The sequence below is a fragment of the Scyliorhinus torazame genome, chromosome 2 (genome assembly GCF_047496885.1).
Source record: "Scyliorhinus torazame isolate Kashiwa2021f chromosome 2, sScyTor2.1, whole genome shotgun sequence".
Lineage (NCBI taxonomy): Eukaryota > Metazoa > Chordata > Chondrichthyes > Carcharhiniformes > Scyliorhinidae > Scyliorhinus > Scyliorhinus torazame.
Window position 1 is genome coordinate 67,229,170 of NC_092708.1, and position 21,576 is coordinate 67,250,745.

Here is a 21,576-nt window from a genome sequence, read left to right on the forward strand (position 1 = left end):
TTAACATGCTGCTGTGCAGTGAGACCTGGGTGTGCAAGTGCATGAGTCACAAAAAGTTGGTTTACAGGTGCAACAGGTGATTCAGAAGGCAAATGGAGTTTCGTCCTTCATTGCTAGAGGGATGGAGTTTAAGACTAGGGAGGTTATGCTGCAATTGTATAAGATGTTAGTGAGGCCACACCTGGAGTATTGTGTTCAGTTTTGGTCTCCTTACTTGAGAAAGGACATTCTGGCGCTGGAGGGTGTGCAGAGGAGATTCACTCGGTTAACCCCAGAGCTGAAGGGGTTAGATTATGAAGAGAGGTTGAGTAGACTGGGACTGTAGGCCAGATGGCCTACTCCTGCTCCGAGTCCTTATGTTCTTATGTAAATGTCAAAAATACAAGCCTGAAGGCTCTGTGTATCAATGCGAGGTGCATTTGTAATAAGGTTGTAATAAGGTTATTGAATTAACTGCGCTGACAATCATTAACGGATATGATGTAATTGGGATCACAGAGACCTGGCCCCAGGGTGACCCAGGATGGGAACTCAACATCCAGGGGTATTCAATATTCAGGAAAGATCGAAGGAAAGGAAAGGGCAGTGGAGTAGCGTTGCTGGTTAAAGAGGAGATTTACACAATAGGGAAGGACATTAGCCAGGACAATATGGAATCTGTATTGGTGTAGCTGCAGAACACCAAACAGCAAGAAATATGAGTGGGAGTTGTGTACAGACCATCAAACAGTAGTTGTGAGGTTGGGGATGGCATCAAACAAACAATGGCAGACATTTAAATAACACATGGATAAGCTTCAACAATTGTACTTCCCTGTCTGGTGCAAGAGTAAGACGGGGAGGGTGGCTCAATCATGGCTAACATGGGGAATCAGGGACAGTGTTGAAGCCAAAGAGGAGGCATATAAATTGACCGGAAAAAGCAGCAAGCCTGAGGACTGGGAGAAATTTAAAATTTAGCAGAGCAGGACAAAGGGATTAATTTGGAAGGGGAAATGAGAGTAAGCTTGCAGAAAACATGAATACTGACTGCAAAAGCTTCTATAGATATGTGAAGAGAAAAGGACTAATGAGGACAAATGTAGGTCCCTTACAGTTAGAATCAGGTGAATTCATAATGGGCAACAAAGAGATGGCAGAGCAGTTGAACAAATACCTTAGATTGTCTTCACTAAGGTGGACACAAATAACTTTCTGGAAATACTAGGGGACAGAGGATTTAGCATGAAGGAGGAACTGAATTTAATCCTTATTAGTCAGTAAATTGTATTGGGGAAATTGATGAGATTAAAACCCAATGCATCCTCAGGGCCCAGTGTACTTAAGGAAGTGGCCCGAGAAACAGTGGACACATTGCTGATCATTTTCCAGCATTCTATAGACTCTGGAAGAGTTCCAATGGATTGGAAGGTAGCTAATGTAACCCCACTTTTTAAAAAAGGAGAGAGAAAGAAAGCTGGGAATTATAGACCGGTTAGCCTGACATCGGTTGTGGGGAAAATGCTGCAGTCAATTATTAAGGATGAAATAATTGAGAATTTGCAAAGCGTGGACAGGATAGGAGTAGAGGTATCTTGCTGCAGTTATACAGGACCATGGTGGGCCACACCTTGAGTATTATGTGCAGCTTTGGTCTCCTAATTTGAGGAAGGACATTCTTTTTTTTAATTTTAGAGTACCCAATTCATTTTTTCCAATTAAGGGGCAATTTAGAGTGGCCGATCCACCTACACTGCATCTCTTTCAGTTGTAGGGGTGAAACCCACGCAAACAAGGGGAGAATGTGCAAACTCAAGAGGAAGGACATTCTTGCTATTGAGGGTGTCTAGCGAAGATTCACCAGACTAATTATCGGGATGCCAGGACTGACATTTCAAGAAAGACTGGAATGAATGAGCTTGTACTCACTGGAGTTGAGAAGAATGAGAGGGGTTCTCCTGGAAACATATAAACTCCTGATGGGACTGGACAGGCTAGATGCGGGAAGGATGTTGCCAATGTTGGGGATGTCCAGAACTAGGGGTCACAGCCTAAGGAGTAAGGGGTAAGCCATTCAGGACTGAGATGAGGAAGAACATCTTCTCTCAGAGTTGTGAACTTGTGGCCAGTTCGTTGAATATATTCAAGACGGAGCTGGACGTGGCCCTTGCGGCTAAAGGGATCCAGGGGTATGGAGAGAAATCAGGACAGGGATATTTAATTTGCATGATCAGCCACAATCATATTGAATGGTGGTGGAGGCTCAAAGGGCCAAATGGCATACTCCTGCACCTATTTTCAATGTTTCTATTTCCTTAGCATGGAGGTCAATAGCATGGGCAACATGGTAGCACAGTATTTAGCACTGTTGCTTCACAGCACAAGGGTCTGTGGTTCAAGTCCCTGCTTGGGTCAATTGATGTGCGGAGTCTGCACATTCGCCCTGCGTCTGCGCGGGTTTCCTCCGGGTGCTCCGGTTTCATCCCACAAGTTCTGAAAGACATGCGGTTAGGTGAATTGGCCATTCTGAATTCTCCCTCAGTGTACCTGAACAGACGCTGGAGGGTGGCGACTAGGGGCTTTTCACAATAACTTCATTGCAGTGTCAATGTTAGTCTACTTGTGACAATAATAAAGATTATTATCATAGACAGGCTGCAATAACATGTATTATAGTTTGAACTCATTGGTGAAAATATTTCAAAGCTTGATGTTTGGTAAGCTTTGATACTTTACATGGACACGTTCAGACAAGAAGCAAATATTCATCAAGCAAGAATAAATTATGCAAATTATTTATGCTAACGACAAAAATATTCTCTAACTATATATTGAACATAATACAAAATGCACAAAAGTTAGTACGTGGTAATGTGTATTTCAATTCTTGATCCAAGCATCACAAATATCGCTGATTCAATTAACCTTCAACTTATAATGTAACTGATAATGAGGATAAAGATGCCATAAATAGAAAACATTAATGCATTCTGTAGCAATTTTTTAAAAAACTGATAGCACATATTGTGTGAATTAAAATGAGGCTTCCACAAAGAGCTTAGAGCAATGACACAATGTAAAACGTAGAATTGAGTGATTATTTGTAAGATTTATCAAAATGATTTAGCTACGAGATGATATTTGAAGAGCCCCACTCCTTAACGCAGGAATTAAATTTTAAGCTTCATGAATAATCATTTTATAAGTTTGTGAGCAATATTATGAATTAATTCAAAGCATAATCTAATAATTGTTTGATCTTAACAGCAACAAATCTGGAGCAATAATATATAAGTATCAAGGACATTCTTAGTAGTGGGCAGCATGGTGGCGCAGTGGTTAGCACTGCTGCCTCACGGAGCCGAGGTCCCAGGTTCAAATCCGGCTCTGGGTCACTGTCCGGGAGGAGTTTGCACATTCTCCTTTGTTTGCGTGGGCTTCGCCCCTACAATCCAAAGATGTGCAAGGTAGGTGGATTGGCCACCCTAAATTGCCCCTCAATTGGAAAAAAATGAATTGAGTACTCTTAATTTTAAAAAAAAGAACATTCTTAGTGAATTTAATCGGATAATAACAGACTAACAGAAATCCAATTAACGGTCAACCACTGTGAAATATAAATTATTGTTGAACAGAATTCTCCCATTTTCCTCTCATGAACACAGTGGTCAATGTAAATAATGAAGAACTTCAGCCTTCAGGTCCGCTGGGGCAGTTTTCCTGAAATCTACTATATACGTGAGGAAATCCAACAGACGGCCCCATTTTCATTCCCTTCAATGGAACACTCTGTGATATCCATGTCAGAGGAAAGGTCATAGACCTTTCATTCTTATTTCATCAAGTGCTTTGTAGATATCAAAGAAAAGACAACAGCTAAGAAACTGAGATCCAATTTTTTTCTGAAGTGCAGACGATATCCACCGTCATCTGGTAATAGTAATATTTGAAATATATTTGTAAAAATAAAAATAATTGAAATGCTGATTTTATGTAGGATTCCTCTGTAAAATATTTCTGTCTTGATAGTATTTAGTGGACAGTGGTCATAGTATCAAGAGGGTTTATGGAAAAGGAAAAAGGACAATCCAGAGTAAAAGTCACCAGTTAGCATGGCACAACCTTCCATAGAATGAGAACAGAATTGACCCAGCTCAACTAGAATCAAAGGTTGGCAGCATTGGAATAATGGGCTATTTGTTAATGGGAAATAGTTTGGGTATAGTCAAAATACATTCCCTCGAGGGGAATGGGGCAACCCCCCCCCCACTCACCATCCACAAGATGGACTCGGCCAAAGCCGAAGGGGGGAGAAAAGAAAGGGGGCGGGAAGAGGAGAAACGAGCAGGAAGGGGGAATATCTCCCTCGATCGATCAGGGAGGGCATTGGGGTGGGGGTGGATGGGAGGGGCAAGGGAGAGGGGGGGCTAGGGGGGAAGTAGGGAGGATTGTATGCCGAGTCGGATGGCGGCAGACTGTAAATAGAGAGACCTAAGAAAAAGCCTTTACGTACTGTACAATAAATGAAAATGAACGGCAATGTATATAATTTGGAAAATGCCAATAATTTAAAAAAAAAAAAATACATTCCCTCAAGGGGGAAAGTAAGAGCAAAAAAAATCCAGGGCTCCCTGGATGGCAAAAGAGTTACTGAATACGATTAAACAGAAAATGTTTGCATTTGACAAGTGCCATATAGATAATACAATTGAGAATTAAACTGAATACAATGGAAAATTGAAAGAAAAATCAAATTGTAGCTAACAAAAATGAGAACCAAAAGTCTTCTTTAGACATGATACTAGTAATATAAAAATGGTAAAAGAAGGAGTGGGGAAATTATAGACACTTAAGACAATTTACAATGTCGGCAATAGGTATGGCTGGGATACTAAATGAGCATTTAGTATCTGTCGTTGCCAAGGAAAAAGATGCTTCCTAAGTCATAGTGAAAGAAGAGGTAGTTGACTGACTGGATGAGCTTGGATGTACTGGACAGGCTGGCTGTACTTAAAGTTGCTAAGTTACTGGACCAAACAAGATGCATTCAAGGACACTGAGTTAAAATAAGAATGGAAACTGTGAGACATATAGGCCATAACTTTACAATCCTCCTTTGATACAAGAGTGGTGCCAGAGGATTAGAGAATTACAAATGCTACATCCCCATTCAAAAGAAGATACAAGGATAAACCCAACAACTACAGGCCAGTTGGTTTAAGCTCAGTGGTGGGAACGCTTTTGGAAATGAGCATTTGGATCAAAATTAACAGCTACTTGGACAAATGTGATAACAAGCATGGATTTGTTAAGGGTAAATTATAGCGAACTGAATTGTTACGCTGAGGTAGAGATAAGGGTAATGCAATCGGTGTTGTCCACATGGACTTTCAAAAGGCATTTGATAAAATGTCAAATAGAGGTCTTGTAATAAAATAAACAAGAGTGGTGCCAGAGGATTAGAGAATTACAAATGCTGCATCTCCATTCAAAAGAAGATACAAGGATAAACCCAACAACTACAGGCCAGTAGGTTTAAGCTTAGTGGTGGGAACGCTTTTGGAAATAAGCAGCATGGATTGGCTGAGTGACAGGAAACAGAGTAGCAAAAAATGTTGCGCTGGATTCTCTGTTTCAGCGGCCAAGTCGCCATGCGCATGCAGGGCCACGGACCCAACCATTCTCGGCCGCAGAATGGCTGGGTCCGTGGCCATGCATGTGCACGGTGACGACCTGCAGCGGTTGTGTCTTACAACGTGGTGCCAGCTGTGCGCGGGCCCGATATTCCAAATACAGACCCTCAGGTCACCTCATGGCCACACCCCATCAGTCCCCCCAGACTCACGGAAGCCTCCACCCAGCCAGCGGCATGGCTCCTGGCCGACTGTGGTGGCGTTGGACACAGTCCACAGCCACCACGCTGGGTTCCCGACCACTCAGACCACACGTCAACCGTGCGATCGGGAACTCGGCCCATCGGAGCGGAGCATCAAAGGAGGGTCTTCTGATGACGCGCCAACGCCATTCCAACAGCGTGCGGCGTGCGACGTGTTGATGCCATTTCCGAGGGGGCAGAGACTTGAAAACCGGCATCGAACCGGCGCTGCCCCCGACCTGGGAGTCAGAAGGGATTCTCCGTCCGATCACCAATTATGGTATCGGCGACAGGCAACAGAGAATCCCACCCGTTGTTTTTCAGACCAGAGGAAGGTATATATTGGGACTTCCAGGAGACAGTGTTAGAATCGCTGCTGTACAAAACCTAGATTTAATCTTTTAATCTTTATTATTGTCTTTTTTTATTTTTTGGACATTTAGATTACCCAGTTATTTTTTCCAATTAAGGATCAATTTAGTGTGGCCAATCCACCTACTCTGCACATTTTTTTGGGGTTGTGGGGGCGAAACCCACGCAGACACAGGGAGAATGTGCAAACTCCACACGGACAGTGACCCAGAGCCGGGATCGAACCTGGGACCTCAGCGCCGTGAGGCAGCTGTGCTAACCACGAGGCCACCGTCCTGCCCGAATCTTTATTATTGTGACAAGTAGGCTTACATTAACACTGCAGTGAAGTTACTGTGAAAATCCCCCAGTCGACACACTCCGGCGCCTGTTCGGGTACACTGAGGGAGAATTCAGAATGTCCAAATTACCTAACAAGCACGTTTTTTGGGACATGTGGGAGGAAATCAGAGCTCCCGGAAGAAACCCACGCAGACGCGGGGAGAACGTGCAGACTCCGCACAGACAGTGACCCAAGCAGGGAATTGAACCTGGGACCCTGACGCTGTGAAGCAACAGCGCTAACCACTGTGCTACCATGCCGCCCACCTAGACCTCGACCTAGAAGGACATGTACCTTTTCAAAAAGCACAAATTTGTAGAGAATTGAGAACTGTGAACTGCATGGGTGGCGTCCGTTGTGGATGCATTGGGGTGACAGTTTTTGCTATGGATCGGCATGCCCAAGGCCTTCTGTGCAGGTGCTAGCCGAGGCCCAGGACAGGGTTGCCGCCTCGTTGGCGACCATGTCCCAGCACCATCTGGAAATTGCAGCAGCGCTCCTGAGCGTGTCTCAGTCACAGCAGGCCATGGCTGGGGATATTGGTGGCATTGCCCAGGTGCTGGCCAACGTGATGCAGACATAGAGGGAGATGGCTCAATTCCAGAGGGAGATGGCACTGTCACTGGCTGCTGTGACACAAACACATGTCACAAACAGCGTGATGTGGCACAGTCCCAGACGGAGATGGTCCACTCCTTGTGCTCCCTGGCCGCTGGTCGAGACCAGAGTGGGCCTCCAGACGACCCTCACAATGGGGACCCAGGTCGCAGGGCAGGAATCACAGCAGGCCACCTCCACTCCTGCTGTATCATCTGGGGAGACATAGATTTAGGGCTGTAACGCTAGAAAGGTAGACACCAGTTAAGTTGGTATGGATGCAGGGCACAGTTTTGTTATATGGGCTAGGGCACAGACCTGTATATATTTGTTCACAATAAACACCTGCTATCACTGTTACAACCTGCCTCGTGTTCTTTCTGATGGGTGGGCTAGTCTGGGCTGACCGAGGGGTGGGGGGAAATGGGTGAACATTTGTGTGGGGGGGGGGGGAATGGTGTGGATCCTGAGGGTGGCCCGTGCTCCCCACCCTCCTCCCACCCCTCAATTGTTCCCACCATCACCACCCCAGGGATTCAATGGAGCCGTGTGATGGAATGTGCAGCTCGCACACAGCGATCACCCAGGTGGACGGTGCTGCCGTGGGCAGGAGTCAGACGTTGTCATATAATGTGGAGCAGCAGAGAGAGTTGTCATCATCCTCCATCTCTTGGACAAGACCCAGTATTACTGCCAACCCAGGGCCACCACCCCATAGTGCGGCAGGTATGTATCATGGAGGGGGTTGCAGGTGGGGGGGAGGGGGGAGTGAGGGTGTGTGGGATTGGGATGCGGTGTCCGTGCCCCTGGCCAATCCCCCCCATCTACCACCCCCCCCCCCCTCCTAGTTGGTGACCATGGAGGCGATCAGATCGTCCCGTGCACTTCGGCCTGGTGCACACGTCGTGCAACCTCTCGTGCCTGGCTGGGCAGGAGGACGAAGCACTGCTCAATCGCACCCCTGGATGCTGCATGGGTATCGTTGGAGCAGGTCTCCGCGTTGGTCTGTGGCCTCCGGATAGGTGTCATCAGCCGCGACCGCAATGGATAGTTCCTGTCACGCAGGAGCCAACCCTCCAGCCGGGGGTGTGTCTCGAGCATGTCAGGAATCGTTGAGTATGCCAGGACAAAGGCATCATGCACACTATTAGGGGTATTACGGTACCCTGAATAATGCTGTAAGACCATTGGTGTGGGAGGTACCTGAGACTGCTATTTCATTGGTGAAGCCTGCCTGCTGGTTCCACCCAGTAAGGCGGAGTATAAGAGCCTGTGTCTCCCCAGCAGCTGCATTATGTACCTGAGCTGCTGGGGTAAACATCTAGTGCAATAAAGCCTTCAATTGTCTCCAACCTCGTCTCAGGAGTTATTGATCGAGCATCACCCCATACACCCGCGGTGCCAGTTGTGCCATTAGCTGGCAGATATGACGCACTGTCTCTCTGCTCAGCTGGAGTTTTCGATGACATGTCCGGTCTGGCAGCTTCTCAAATGACAGGCAGTGCTGGAACACACGAGGCCTCATGTGGCGCCTCCTTGTCACCTCCAACTCCTCAGCCTGTTGGGCAGTCAGCTCTCCATCCTGGGAGGCTGCCAACTGACCCTCTGCTGCACCCACCACCGCTGCCCCCTCTGTTGCTGCAGCTCCCTCCTCTTCCTTGAGGAGCTCTCACTCGTACAGCTGCGGAACATCCCCCAGGTCTGCGGCGACAAGCATGAAGGCCACCATTGCTGGTTGAATTCCAATACCTATTGTCTACAGGAGGTGAAAGGTCGACATGTTAGCATGGTGTGTACCCCCGTGCCCAACCAGGTCCACCGGGCTACACAGTGGTCCCGGTTGGCACTGCGGGATACGCCCCTGCATCTCCCTCCCCGTCCCCCATCCCCTCACCCCTGGCGCCGTCCGTGGCCGGCACCATGGAGGACTCTGGCCCTAGCGCCTGTCCCTGATGCCAAGGGTACCGTTGGCTGACACTGCCCTCGCCAGGGGCTACTGTGGGTATTGCCCTGGGCCTCCGGTGGGTGGCAGATGGGTGGGGGAGGGATTGGGGCAGGCAGGGTGGTATGGCAAGGAGATAGGGTGGGATGCATGGGTGGGGTCACCCATATGGCCGGTGAGACAGGTCAGAACCAAGGGCCAAGGTGGGTGGCCAGTGGTTGCACAGCAAGATGGCGGCTATCAAGCTATAAAGGCGGTCCATGCGTTGGCACCGCCCCAGTCCCGTGGGGGAGGTCACCCTGGCCACTCGGTCTGCCGCCACCCCCTCCCGCTCCCCCCCCCCATTCCCCCCGACCCCCCACCCCCATCCTCCGGCCCTGGCAGAGCTCCCCACCCCAGCTCGCAAGGCCAGTGTCTGGACCAGCAGCTCCACTCGGTGTCCTATTTCCTCTCTCTCTCTCCATCAACAGCCAACACGCCAGTTTCACGATTTTTAAAAGCACTAGCGAACCGCGCCTTCGGGAACTCAGCCCATTGGAGGCGGAGAATCGCGGCAGTCCCGGAGAGTACGAGGTCGGGCCCACTAATGATATGCAAACGGTGTCTATTGTACATGCCGAGTGAAACTCATTGACGCTGTTTTCGAGGTGACGGAGAATCATGATTTGGCGTCAAATCGGGACGTGCGTGATTTTGGCGTCGGAAGCTATTCTCCGCCCGATCGCCTTTCCCGATTTTGCTGTCGACCAATGGAGAATCCCACCCCTGAAATCCCTATATTCATCTCACATTCCAATCCCACTGCTGCTTATTCTCCGTTGCCTTTAACCTTTCCCATACCCCATAACGTACCCCTTTTTCAAAAAGTTCACCCTTCGGAAAGTACCTATTGACTCTGGCTCAAACATCGGAATTCTGCATTCTATGTATAGCATTTTTTTCTGGCCTTAAAATCTGGTGATAAGGGGCGAAATTCTCCGTTATCGGCGGAAACTCCGCCGATCGGCGCAAAAAACGGCGCAAATCCCACTTGCGTCACGTCATAAAAATGGGCCGATAGTCTGCGGCCCGAAATGGGCTAGCAGCGACGTAACGGGATCCGCGCTTGCGCAGTGGTTCACGCCGTGCAGCGTCATACGCGCTGCACGGCGTGACGGCTCATAAGGCCGCGCAGCTCCCCCCCACCCGACCGGAACAGCCGACCGCAACACCCGACTTGATGGCTGGCCGTCGCTCAGCCCCGAGGTTCGAGTCACGCGATGTGGAGGCGCTCCTGGATGCGGTGGAGCAGAGGAGGGACGCCCTGTATCCCGGGCACGGCCGCAGAGTTGCCCCACGCCACAGCCGGCGTCTGTGGAGGGAGGTGGCAGAGGCCGTCACCGCTGTGGCCCTAACACCACGGACAGGCACCCAGTGCCACAAGAAGGTGAACGACCTCGTCAGAGCAGGCAGGGTGAGCGTCCCCCATATCCCCCATATCCCCCATATCCCCCATATCCCCCCTCCCCCATATCCCCCCTCCCCCATATCCCCCCCTCCCCCATATCCCCCTCCCCATATCCCCCATATCCCCCCTCCCCCATATTCCCCATATCCCCCCCTCCCCCATATCCCCCCTCCACCATATCCCCCATATTCCCCCCTCCCCCATATCCCCCATATCCCCCCTCCCCCATATCCCCCATATCCCCCCTCCCCCATATCCCCCATATCCCCCCTCCCCCATATCCCCCATATCCCCCCTCCCCCATATCCCCCATATCCCCCCTCCCCCATATCCCCCCTCCCCCATATCCCCAAGTGAATCCAGCCCTAACCTTAACCTCTGCAATGCACGCGCAACCGATGGCGTGCATTCATATACCTGCCTAACACTGTTGCCTTTTACCCCTGCCACCACCCCCCCCCCCCCCCCCCCCCAGGAGAAGCGCGCACACAACAATAGGGAGCATGTGAGGACTGGAGGAGGGCCCGCTGATGAGAGGCCACTGACCGTACACGAGGAAAGGGCCCTGGAACTGGCTGGCGGACCTGAGGACCGGGAGGTTGCTGATGCAGAGGTCGGGGCCCCACGAGCAAGTGAGCCACCAACAGCCCGTCCCCATATCCCCCCTCCCCTATATCCCCCTCTCCCGTATCACCTGATCACTGCCTGATGTCTAACCATGCATGCTTCATTGTGTATCGCAGGACCAAACGTCCAGGCACCCATCCCCGCAGATGCAGACCGCCCGCAGGATGCCCCTCGGAGACCACGGGAGACGGAGAGACCCGCACCCTCCAGCATGCGACGCCCGCAGGATGCCCCTCCGAGACCACGGGAGACGGAGAGACCCGCACCCTCCAGCATGCGACGCCCGCAGGATGCCCCTCGGAGACCACGGGAGACGGAGAGACCCGGACCCTCCAGCATGCGACGCCCGCAGGATGCCCCTCGGAGACCACAGGAGACGGAGAGACCCGCACCCTCCAGCATGCGACGCCCGCAGGATGCCCCTCGGAGACCACAGGAGACGGAGAGACCCGCACCCTCCAGCATGCGACGCCCGCAGGATGCCCCTCGGAGACCACGGGAGACGGAGAGACCCGAACCCTCCAGCATGCGACGCCCGCAGGATGCCCCTCGGAGACCACGGGAGACGGAGAGACCTGGAGCAACAGGGAGACGACACCCCCGTCACGTGCGGGAGCGACCACCCAGCGATGAGGGTGGCAGCCACAGGCCCCCGTCACATCCGAGCCAGGACACCACTACCCAGGACACCACTATCCAGGACACCCCTACCCGGGACACCACTACCCAGGACACCCCTACCCGGGACAGCACTACCCGGGACAGCACTACCCGGGACAGCACTACCCAGGACACCCCTACCCGGGAAGACGAAATACCGGACAGTGACTCAGAGTGGATGGGTGGAGACGAACCCCCACCCCAAAGTGCCATGGACTCAGAGTGGGACGAAGAGCACGACACAACGCCACTGCTGTCACCAACACCCTCCACCATCGCAGAAACACTCACCACGGTTGGGCACTTTAGTGATGAGGCGTCTGGTACACTCACTGGTGCGCACAACACAGCCGTCCCGGTACAGCAGGTGGAGGTAGGAGCAGCAGAGGGACCGGGCGGTCGGAGGGCAGCCCAGGCCAAGCGAACATCTGCCGCCCAGATGGATCCCGGGTTCCTGCAGTTACCACACCCACACATAGATCCGATGCAACCACCGACACGGAGACGAGCGAATAGGGTGACGGGTGGCTTGCGGCGGCTGCGGTCGCAGGTGGAGGAGTCCACCCGCGTCCAGGAGCTGGGAGTGGTCCCGGTCATGCGTGCCACCCAGGCTGACACCGCACGGGTGGCGTCCGCGGTGGAGGCAATGGGTGCGACGGTGTCAGACATGGGGAACGGTTTGCGAGGCCTGGGGCCTTCCGTGCAGGCGGCGTCTGTGGCCCAGGAAATGGCTGCCCTCTCACAGGAGGCCATGAGCCAGTGCCAGCGCCAGATGGCAGAGGCGCTCAACGCCATAGCCCAGTCTCAGCAGGCCATGGCCCAGTCTCAGCAGGCCATAGCCCAGTCTCTGCAGGCCATGGCCCAGTCTCTGCAGGCCATGGCCCAGTCTCAGCAGGCCATCGCTGAGGGCATCGGCGCCAGTGGCCATGTGCGAGCTGGCGTCGCACTGTCGCAGACAGGGTTCGACAACCCCCTGGGCTCCATGGCTGCAAACCTGCAGACCCCTGTCGATACCAGCACGGGCCTCCAGGACTGGCAGCGCCAGATGTCGGGGGCGCGTCGGATGGCCAGTCCGTTCGCATCCCCCACCCATGTAGAGGCCTGGGGGCCATCGGGCACCCCGAGGGAGGAGGAGGTGGTGTGGTCCGTCCCGGCTCCCTCTGTAGGGGAGGTCCCGGTACACCGCGACACCTCGGACTCCCCCCCTTCCGTCCCAGGTGCATCGGGTGGGCAACGGGCAGGACAGGCTGGCAGCTCGCCATCCCAGTCGCCCGGGCCGCAGCCTGGCCCATCTAGGCCAGGACGCCCCAGGAAACGGCCGCCAAAGGGATCCAGTGTCAGAGGGCAGGAATCACAGGAGTCCACCTCCAGTTCTGCTGTACCGTCTGGGGAACCACGTAGACGTAGTCAAAGGGCCCGTAAGGCCAAACAATTAGACACTGAGTAAGTTGGCACGGGTGCAGGGCACAGATGAGTTTTAGGCGCTAGGGCACGTGCATGAACTCCTTTGGTTATTAAAGTCAATGTTACACCTACCGAAGCTGCCTTTGTGCTCTGTCCAAAGTGTGCGGGGGTGTCATGTACGTTGAGCGCAAGTGTGTGTGTGAGGGATGGTCTTACCTCAGCCCCAGGTGAGTCTGCCCCCTTCCCCCTGGGCCGCCATCAACATCCCCCGGGCAGAGGACGGGACCGTGCGCTGCAGTGTCACAGCCGCATGCAGGGATGGTCCGGGTGGATGGTGGTACTGTGGCCATGGGTCAGACATAGTCCAACGATGTAGAGCCAGGAGCTCATCGGAGGCGGGTTGTCATCATTCTCCATGGCCTGCGATAGACACGCGTCCACCCGCAACTGGGTGAGCCCGGCCCGTTGTGCCGCCGGTGGATCGGCAATTGGGAGTGGGGGGGTGGTGTGCATGCGGGTGGGGTGTGTGGGGTTGGGGAGGGGGGTGATGGTGCTGGGTGGATGGATGGGTGGGGGGTGTGGGTGGTCGGCTGTTGTCATGGTGTGCGGTCTGTGGCCATACTACCCGATTCCCACGCCCATCTAGTCAGTGAAGCGGGCGTCTATCAGTCTGTCCCGTGCCCGCTGGGCCAGCCGGTAACGGTGGACAGCCACCCGTCTGTGTCTACCCCGTCTGCCCTGACCATTGCCCCCATCCCCCTCATCTGGGGAGGACTGGGCCTCTTCCTGCTGCTCCTCCACTCCGCCCTCCTCTGCCTGCGGCACATCGCCCCTCTGCTGGGCTATGTTGTGCAGGACGCAGCACACCACAATGATGCAGCCGACCCTATCTGACCGATACTGGAGGGCGCCCCCAGAGAGGTCCAGGCACCTGAAACGCATCTTCAGCACGCCAAAGCACCTCTCGATCACTCCCCTTGTCGCTACATGGGCATCATTGTAGCGGTTCTCCGCCTCATTGCGTGGCCTCCGTATAGGCGTCATCAGCCACGATCGCAATGGGTAGCCCCTGTCGCCCAGCAACCAGCCCCTCAGCCGGGGATGGCGTCCCTCGTACATGCCGGGGATGGATGACCGCGACAACACGAATGAGTCGTGTACACTGCCTGGGTAACGGGCGCAGACGTGCAGGATCATCATGCGGTGGTCGCAGACCACCTGTACGTTCATCGAATAGGTCCCCTTCCTATTAGTGAACACGGCCCTGTTATCTGCAGGTGGCCGCACGGCGACGTGCATCCCATCGATCGCGCCCTGGACCATGGGGAACCCGGCAATGGCAGAGAAGCCCACGGCCCGGGCATCTTGGCTGGCCCGGTCCACGGGGAAGCGGATGTAGCGGTGCGCCATGGCATAAAGGGCATCTGTCACTGCCCGGATGCACCGATGCACCGATGTCTGCGATATGCCGGACAGGTCCCCACTCGGTGCCTGGAATGACCCCGTTGCATAAAAGTTCAGGGCCACCGTAACCTTGACGGACACGGGGAGAGGGTGTCCCCCGCCAGTGCCACGCGGTGACAGGTGTGCCAGCAGGTGGCAGATGTGTGCCACGGTTTCCCGGCTCATCCGGAGTCTCCTCCTGCATTCCCGGTCCGTGAGGTCCTGGTATGACTGCCGGGGCCGGTACACACGGGGCGCCCTCGGGTGCCTCCGTTGCCGTGGGGCCGCGACGTCCTCCTCCCCCTCCTCGTCCTGTCGGTCAGGTGTCCCTCCAGCCTGGGCGGCTGCCGCCTGCCCCTCTGCGGCAGCCTGCGCCGCCTCTCTGGCACGCTCCTCCTCCTCCTCCTCCTCCTCCTCCTCATCATCCAGGGCAACATAGACATGAGCGGCTGCCACCACGGCGGCCAACTTCGCTGGATGATCTGAAAACATGACGACCTGCTGGGGGGGAGGGGAACGACGACATGTCATCATTGCCCATATCCCCTCCTCCCCCCAGCCAGGTGGCATGGACCGCATGGGTCCAACTGTTGGAGGCTGGCACCTGGCCAGGTGGACCAACTCATTTGCCCTCCCATCACCCACCCCGGCACGGACCCCCTCCCCAACCCCCAACCTCCACCCCGGCACGGACCCCCCCACCAACCTCCACCCCGGCACGGACCCCCTCCCCAACCTCCACCCCGGCACGGACCCCCCCCCAACCTCCACCCCGGCACGGACCCCCTCCCCAACCCCCAACCTCCACCCCAGCACGGACCCCCCCCCAACCTCCACCCCGGCACGGAACCCCTCCCCAACCCCCAACCTCCACCCCGGCACGGACCCCCCCCCAACCTCCACCCCGGCACGGACCCCCTCCACAACCCCCAACCTCCACCCCGGCACGGACCCCCTCCCCAACCTCCACCCCGGCACGGACCCCCTCCCCAACCTCCACCCCGGCACGGAACCCCTCCCCAACCCCCAACCTCCACCCCGGCATGGACCCCCCCCCAACCTCCACCCCGGCACGGACCCCCTCCACAACCCCCAACCTCCACCCCGGCACGGACCCCCTCCCCAACCTCCACCCCGGCACGGACCCCCTCCCCAACCTCCACCCCGGCACGGACCCCCTCCCCAACCCCCAACCTCCACCCCAGCACGGACCACCCCCCAACCTCCACCCCGGCACGGAACCCCTCCCCAACCCCCAACCTCCACCCCGGCACGGACCCCCCCCCCCCAACCTCAACCCCGGCACGGAACCCCTCCCCAACCCCCAACCTCCACCCCGGCACGGACCCCCCCCCCCCAACCTCAACCCCGGCACGGACCCCCTCCACAACCCCCAACCTCCACCCCGGCACGGACCCCCTCCCCAACCTCCACCCCGGCACGGACCCCCTCCCCAACCTCCACCCCGGCACGGACCCCCCCCCAACCTCCACCCCGGCACGGACCCCCTCCCCAACCCCCAACCTCCACCCCGGCACGGACCCCCTCCCCAACCCCCAACCTCCACCCCGGCACGGACCCCCTCCCGGCACTCCCCCGGAGCCCAGCCTACTCTAACCACCCCCCCCCCCCCCCCCCGCCGCACACACACACAAGCCGAGACACACCTCTCCTCAGGCAATCAGTCTGCGGCCACGCCATTTCCTGCCCAGAGCCAACCCCCCAGGCCGTCACTCACCTCCTCGCTGGTCGGCGTGAGCCTGGAGCACCGGGTCACGCCGATGAAAAGGAGGTTTGATTGACGTCGACGTGAACGGTCATCACGTCGACGGGACTTCGGCCCATCCGGAAGGGAGAATATCGGCAGGCCGAAAATCGGCTGCCTTGCGCAGACCCGTGACATTCTCCGCGGCAGCGGCGCCATTAACGCCCCGCCGACTTTTCTCCCTTCGGAGACTTCGGCGGGGGCGGGGGCGGCATTCACGGCGGCCAACGGCCATTCTCCGACCCGGCGGGGGGTCGGAGAATGACGCCCAAGCTTTGCAAATGTAGCCTCTTGTTACTACTTCCTGAACAGAAACATTCTGGGCGGGATTCTCCGACCCCACACCGGGTCGGAGAATCCCCAGGGGGGGGGAGAGGCGAGAATCCTGCTCCGCCGCCCCGATGCCGGTTACCGTATCCTCTTGCTCCGTTTTTCGGGCGGGTCGGGTCTCCCGCCACACCAGTTGGGGGCCATTGGTAGCGGATGACACATTTGATGTACCCTACATGTTGTGATAGCAAGGCATTTGGCAAAATCCCATATGCACATTTGGCAGGAAAATAAAAGCCTATGGGGTAATGGTTCATGGGGATTTTTCTGTTTGGAAGGCTAATTCCAGTGGGGTTCTGCAGTGTTCAATACCAGATATCTATCAATGATTATATGTAGATTGCCTGCTTAAGAATTTTGCAGATGATACAGAAATGGGCCATGTAGTTGATAGTGTTAAAGAATACTTACATTGCAGGAAGGTGTTAATGGGCCAGGCAGGAAGGAAAGAAGTGGCAAATGGAAATCAATTCAGAGAGTTTGTGATGATTCATATAGGGAGGGAAAAAAGACAGGGAAATACACAATGAATGTTAGGGTTGAGGAACAGACGGCCCTTGGAGCTCATATCTGTAGTTTCCTGAAGATAATAGGACAGGTAGATAAGGTGGTGAACAAGATATGTGCAATACCTTCCTCTTTTAGATAAGAAACAGGATATAAGGGCAGGAAGGCGTGCCAGCACGGTGGAAAACATTGGAACAGCTAGATTACTGTGTACATTCCGGCCACTGACTACAGTAAGAACGTGATCACACTATAAAGGGTACAGAAGAGATTTACAATAGCTTTGAGTAAAGAGGATAAACTGGAGTTGTTTTCTTTGTAACAGGTCACTGAGGGGAGATATAATTGAATTGTATATGATGAGGGGCCTAGAAAAAGTGGAATGGAAAATTCTATTTGATTCTAAGGGAGGTGAATAACCTTGGAGCAATGATTTAAAGCGATTGGATGTAGGATTAGAGGGCAGGTGAGCACAAATTTTACACGCACGGGAAGCTGACATTCTGGAACTCGGGCAGCATAATCAAAGACCCCTCCCACCCGGCTTACTCATTCTTCCAACTTCTTCCATCGGGCAGGAGATACAGATGTCTGAGAACACGCACAAACAGACTCAAAAACAGCTTCTTCCCCGCTGTTACCAGACTCCGAAACGACCCTCTTATGGACTGACCTCATTAACACTACACCCCTGTATACTTCATCCGATGCCGGTGCTTATGTAGTTACATTGTATACCTTGTGTTGCCCTATTATGTATTTTCTTTTATTCCGTTTTCTTCCCATGTACTTAATGATCTGTTGAGCTGCTCGCATAAACATACTTTTCACTGTACCTTGGTACACGTGACAATAAACAAATCCAATCCAATAATGGGTTAATTCAAAGCACAATCTATTAATTACTTGATCTCAATAGGAATAAACCTTGAGCAAGAATATAAATTCTCAATGAATTTATTTGGATAATGACTGGCTGAAAGAATTATATTTAGTAGTCAACCACCATGCAACACAAATCATTGTTGAAAATAATTTTCCCATTTTCCTCTCTTGAGCACTGAGGATGACGTAGATAATGAAGAACTTCATCCCTCAGATTCGCTGGGGCATTTTTCCTGAAATCTACTGTATCTGTGAGGAAATTTAACAGGCGTTCCCCATTTTTGTTCCCTTCAATGAAACACTCGGTGATATCCATGTCAGAGGAGAGTTTGTAGATCTGATACTTCTTTCTTATTGCATCAAGCACTTTGGGGACATCGAAGAAACGACAACTGCTGACAAACCGGGATCCAAATTTCTTCCAAAGTGAATGATATCCTCCTTCATCTAGAAATATTTGAAACATAATTGTGAAAAATAATTTATTGAATTGAAATGCTGCTATTATAAGATGCCTCTGTAAAATATGTATGCATTGATCATATTTAGGGGAGAGAACTCACAACATCAAAGAGGTTTAAGCTAGCTATGGAAAGGAAAAGGTACAATAAAGGGTAAAAATCATTAGTTGGGGGAGTGCAGCATTCCATGGAGTGTGAACGGATCTGGCCCAGGTAAATGTAAATCAAAGGCTGGCAGAATTGGAACAATGGACTGCTTTCGAATGGGAGACAGTTTGGATATATGCAAAATACATTCCCACGAATTCCGGGGGCGACCATGGAGTGAAGGGTCACACATTTGGTGGCTCCCGCTCAAAGCAGATTGGTTTCAGTCTTTTCCTGCCCAAAGGGCAAGGTATTTGATGTCAAAAGGCACAGGGGTGCCTGGGGAAGGTAATACTCCTTTGGTGTGGCTGGTGTATGGATCCACAAACAAGGAGTAACACAAGAAAGAAAGCAGCGGGAGCAGGAATTCTTCGTGGTGCACCACGGAAAAGATGGTGGAGGAAAACGGAGGCATGCTGCACGTTGATCACATGGAAAATGAGGGGTTTGAATGGGCTGGATAAACAGTGTTCACGCATCTGAGGAATTCGAAGGTGAATGTGGCCTTTTTTTCAGGAGATGCACCTGAAGATAGGGGACCAGACAATGTTGAGAAAGGGATGGGTGGGCAGGTGTTTCATTCGCGGCTGGATATGAAGACAAGGGGGGTGTTGGTGTTGGTTAATAAGCGGATAGCGTTCGAGGTGGCCGATCCGGGGGGGGGGGGAGGGGGTTGGGGGGGATATGTGATGGTGAGTTCTGGCTGAAGAAATTCCTTCTCATCTCAGTTTCAAAGGATTGTCCCTTCAGTCTGTGCTCTGTCCTTGGCTTCTAGTTTTTCCTCCTTGTGGAAACATCTTCGCCACGTACTTACTAAGTTTCAATGAGATCCTCCCCATCTTTCTAAATTTCATTGAGTACTGACCTAGAGTCCTCAACCGGTTCTCATATGACAAGTCCTTCATTCCGGGGATCATTCCTGTGCACGTCTTTTGACCCTCTCCAAGGCCATCATACCCTTCCTTAGATACTGGGCCCAAAACTGCTCTGATGTGTGAGCAATATTCCAAATGGGGTCTGGCCGCAGCCTAATACAGGCTCAACAGTACATCCCTGCTCTTGTACTCTCACCCTCTCAACATGAATGCTAACATTGATTTTGACTTCCTAACTGCCAACTGAACCTACATGTTAACTTCAAGAGAATCATGATCTAGGATTCCAAAGTATTTCTGATTTCCGAAGCCATTTCCCAATTTAGAAAATAGTCTATCCCTCTATTCTGCCTACCAAAGTGCATAAACTCACACTTTTCGACATTGTATTCAAACTTAGCAACAAGGCTCTCAGTTCCTTCTTCCAGATCATTAATGTGTATGGTAAATAGCTACAGTCCCGACACAGGGGCTGGTTTAGCTCAGTGGGCTAGACAGCTGGTTGTAATGCAGAACAAGGCCAGCAGTGCGGGTTGAATTCCTGTACCAGCTGTACCCGAACAGGCACCGGAATGTGGTGACTAGCGGTTTTTCACAAAATCTTCATTGCAGTGTTATTGTAAGTCTACTTGTGACAATAAAAAACAATTATATTACACTGACCCCTGCAGAACTGGACGCGTTTGCACGTCAGACCCACAGGACGCATTTGCACGTCAGGCCCACTGGACGTGTTCACATTTCAGGCCCACTGGACGTGCTCACACGTCAGGCCCACTGGACATGTTCACGCGACAGAACCACTGGACACGTTCGCACTTCAGAACCACTGGACACGTTCGCACTTCAGAAACACTGGATGCGTTCGCACACCAGGCCCACTGGACGTGTTCGCACATCAGACCCACTGGACGTGTTCAGACGTCAGGCCCACTGGACGCATTCACATGTCAGGCCCACTGGATGCATTCACGCGACAGAACCACTGGACACGTTCGCACTTCAGAAACACTGGATGCGTTCGCACACCAGGCCCACTGGACATGTTCGCACGTCAGACCCACTGGACTCGTTCGCATGACAGAACCACTGGACACGTTCGCATTTCAGAAACACTGGACGTGTTCACACATCAGAAACACTGGTTTAGCACACTGGGCTAAATCGCTGGCTTTTAAAGCAAACCAAGGCAGCAGCACGGTTCAATTCCCGTACCAGCCTCCCCGAACAGGCACCGAAATGTGGGGACTAGGGGCTTTTCACAGTAACTTCATTTGAAGCCTACTTGTGACAATAAGCGATTTTCATTTCATTTCATTTTTCACAGGCCATGTTCACACATCAGAAACATATTTCGTGTTCACACATCAGAAACACTGGACGCTTTCGGACTTCAGAAACACGAGTCAATATTGCACTTCAGAAACTCTGGACGTGTTCATACATCAGAAACACTGAATGTGTTCACACATAAGGGATGTTAGGCGGCATGCTGGTGCAGTGGTTAGCACTGCTGCCTCATGGTGCTGAGGATCCGGCTCCAAGCTCGGCCCCAGACCACTGTCCATCTGGAGCTTCACATTCTGCCCATTTGTATGCCCACAACCCAAAGATGTGCAGGGTAGGTGGATTGGCCATGCTAAATTGCCCCTTGGGAAATTTAATTGGGAAAGAAAATATTTGGGTACTCTAAGTTTATTATAAAAAGAAACACTGGAAATATTTACATATGTTCACAGCTCCAGGGTCCCAGGTTCGATTCCCGGCTTGGGCCACTGCCTGCGCGGAGTCTGCACGTTCTCCCCGTGTCTGCGTGGGTTTCCTCCGGGTGCTCCGGATTCCTCCCACAGACCAAAGACATGCAAGTTAGGTGGATTGGCCATGATAAATTGCCCTTAGTGTCCAAAAAGGTTAGGTGGGGTTACTGGGTTATGGGGA

At 53.0% G+C, this 21,576-nt stretch overlaps 1 protein-coding gene across 2 annotated transcripts in view; it reads right to left on the minus strand.

The window, feature by feature from the left end:
• Window positions 1–18,211: 18,211 nt before the first annotated feature.
• LOC140388286 (histamine N-methyltransferase-like) overlaps window positions 18,212–21,576 on the minus strand; it is a 60,339-nt gene continuing 56,974 nt past the window's right edge. For both annotated transcript variants that reach the window (XM_072472178.1, XM_072472173.1), the window contains exon 6: window positions 18,212–18,602. In XM_072472178.1, the coding sequence (XP_072328279.1) occupies window positions 18,262–18,602 (341 nt within the window). In that variant the 3' untranslated portion in view covers window positions 18,212–18,261. The remainder of the gene's footprint in view (window positions 18,603–21,576) is intronic.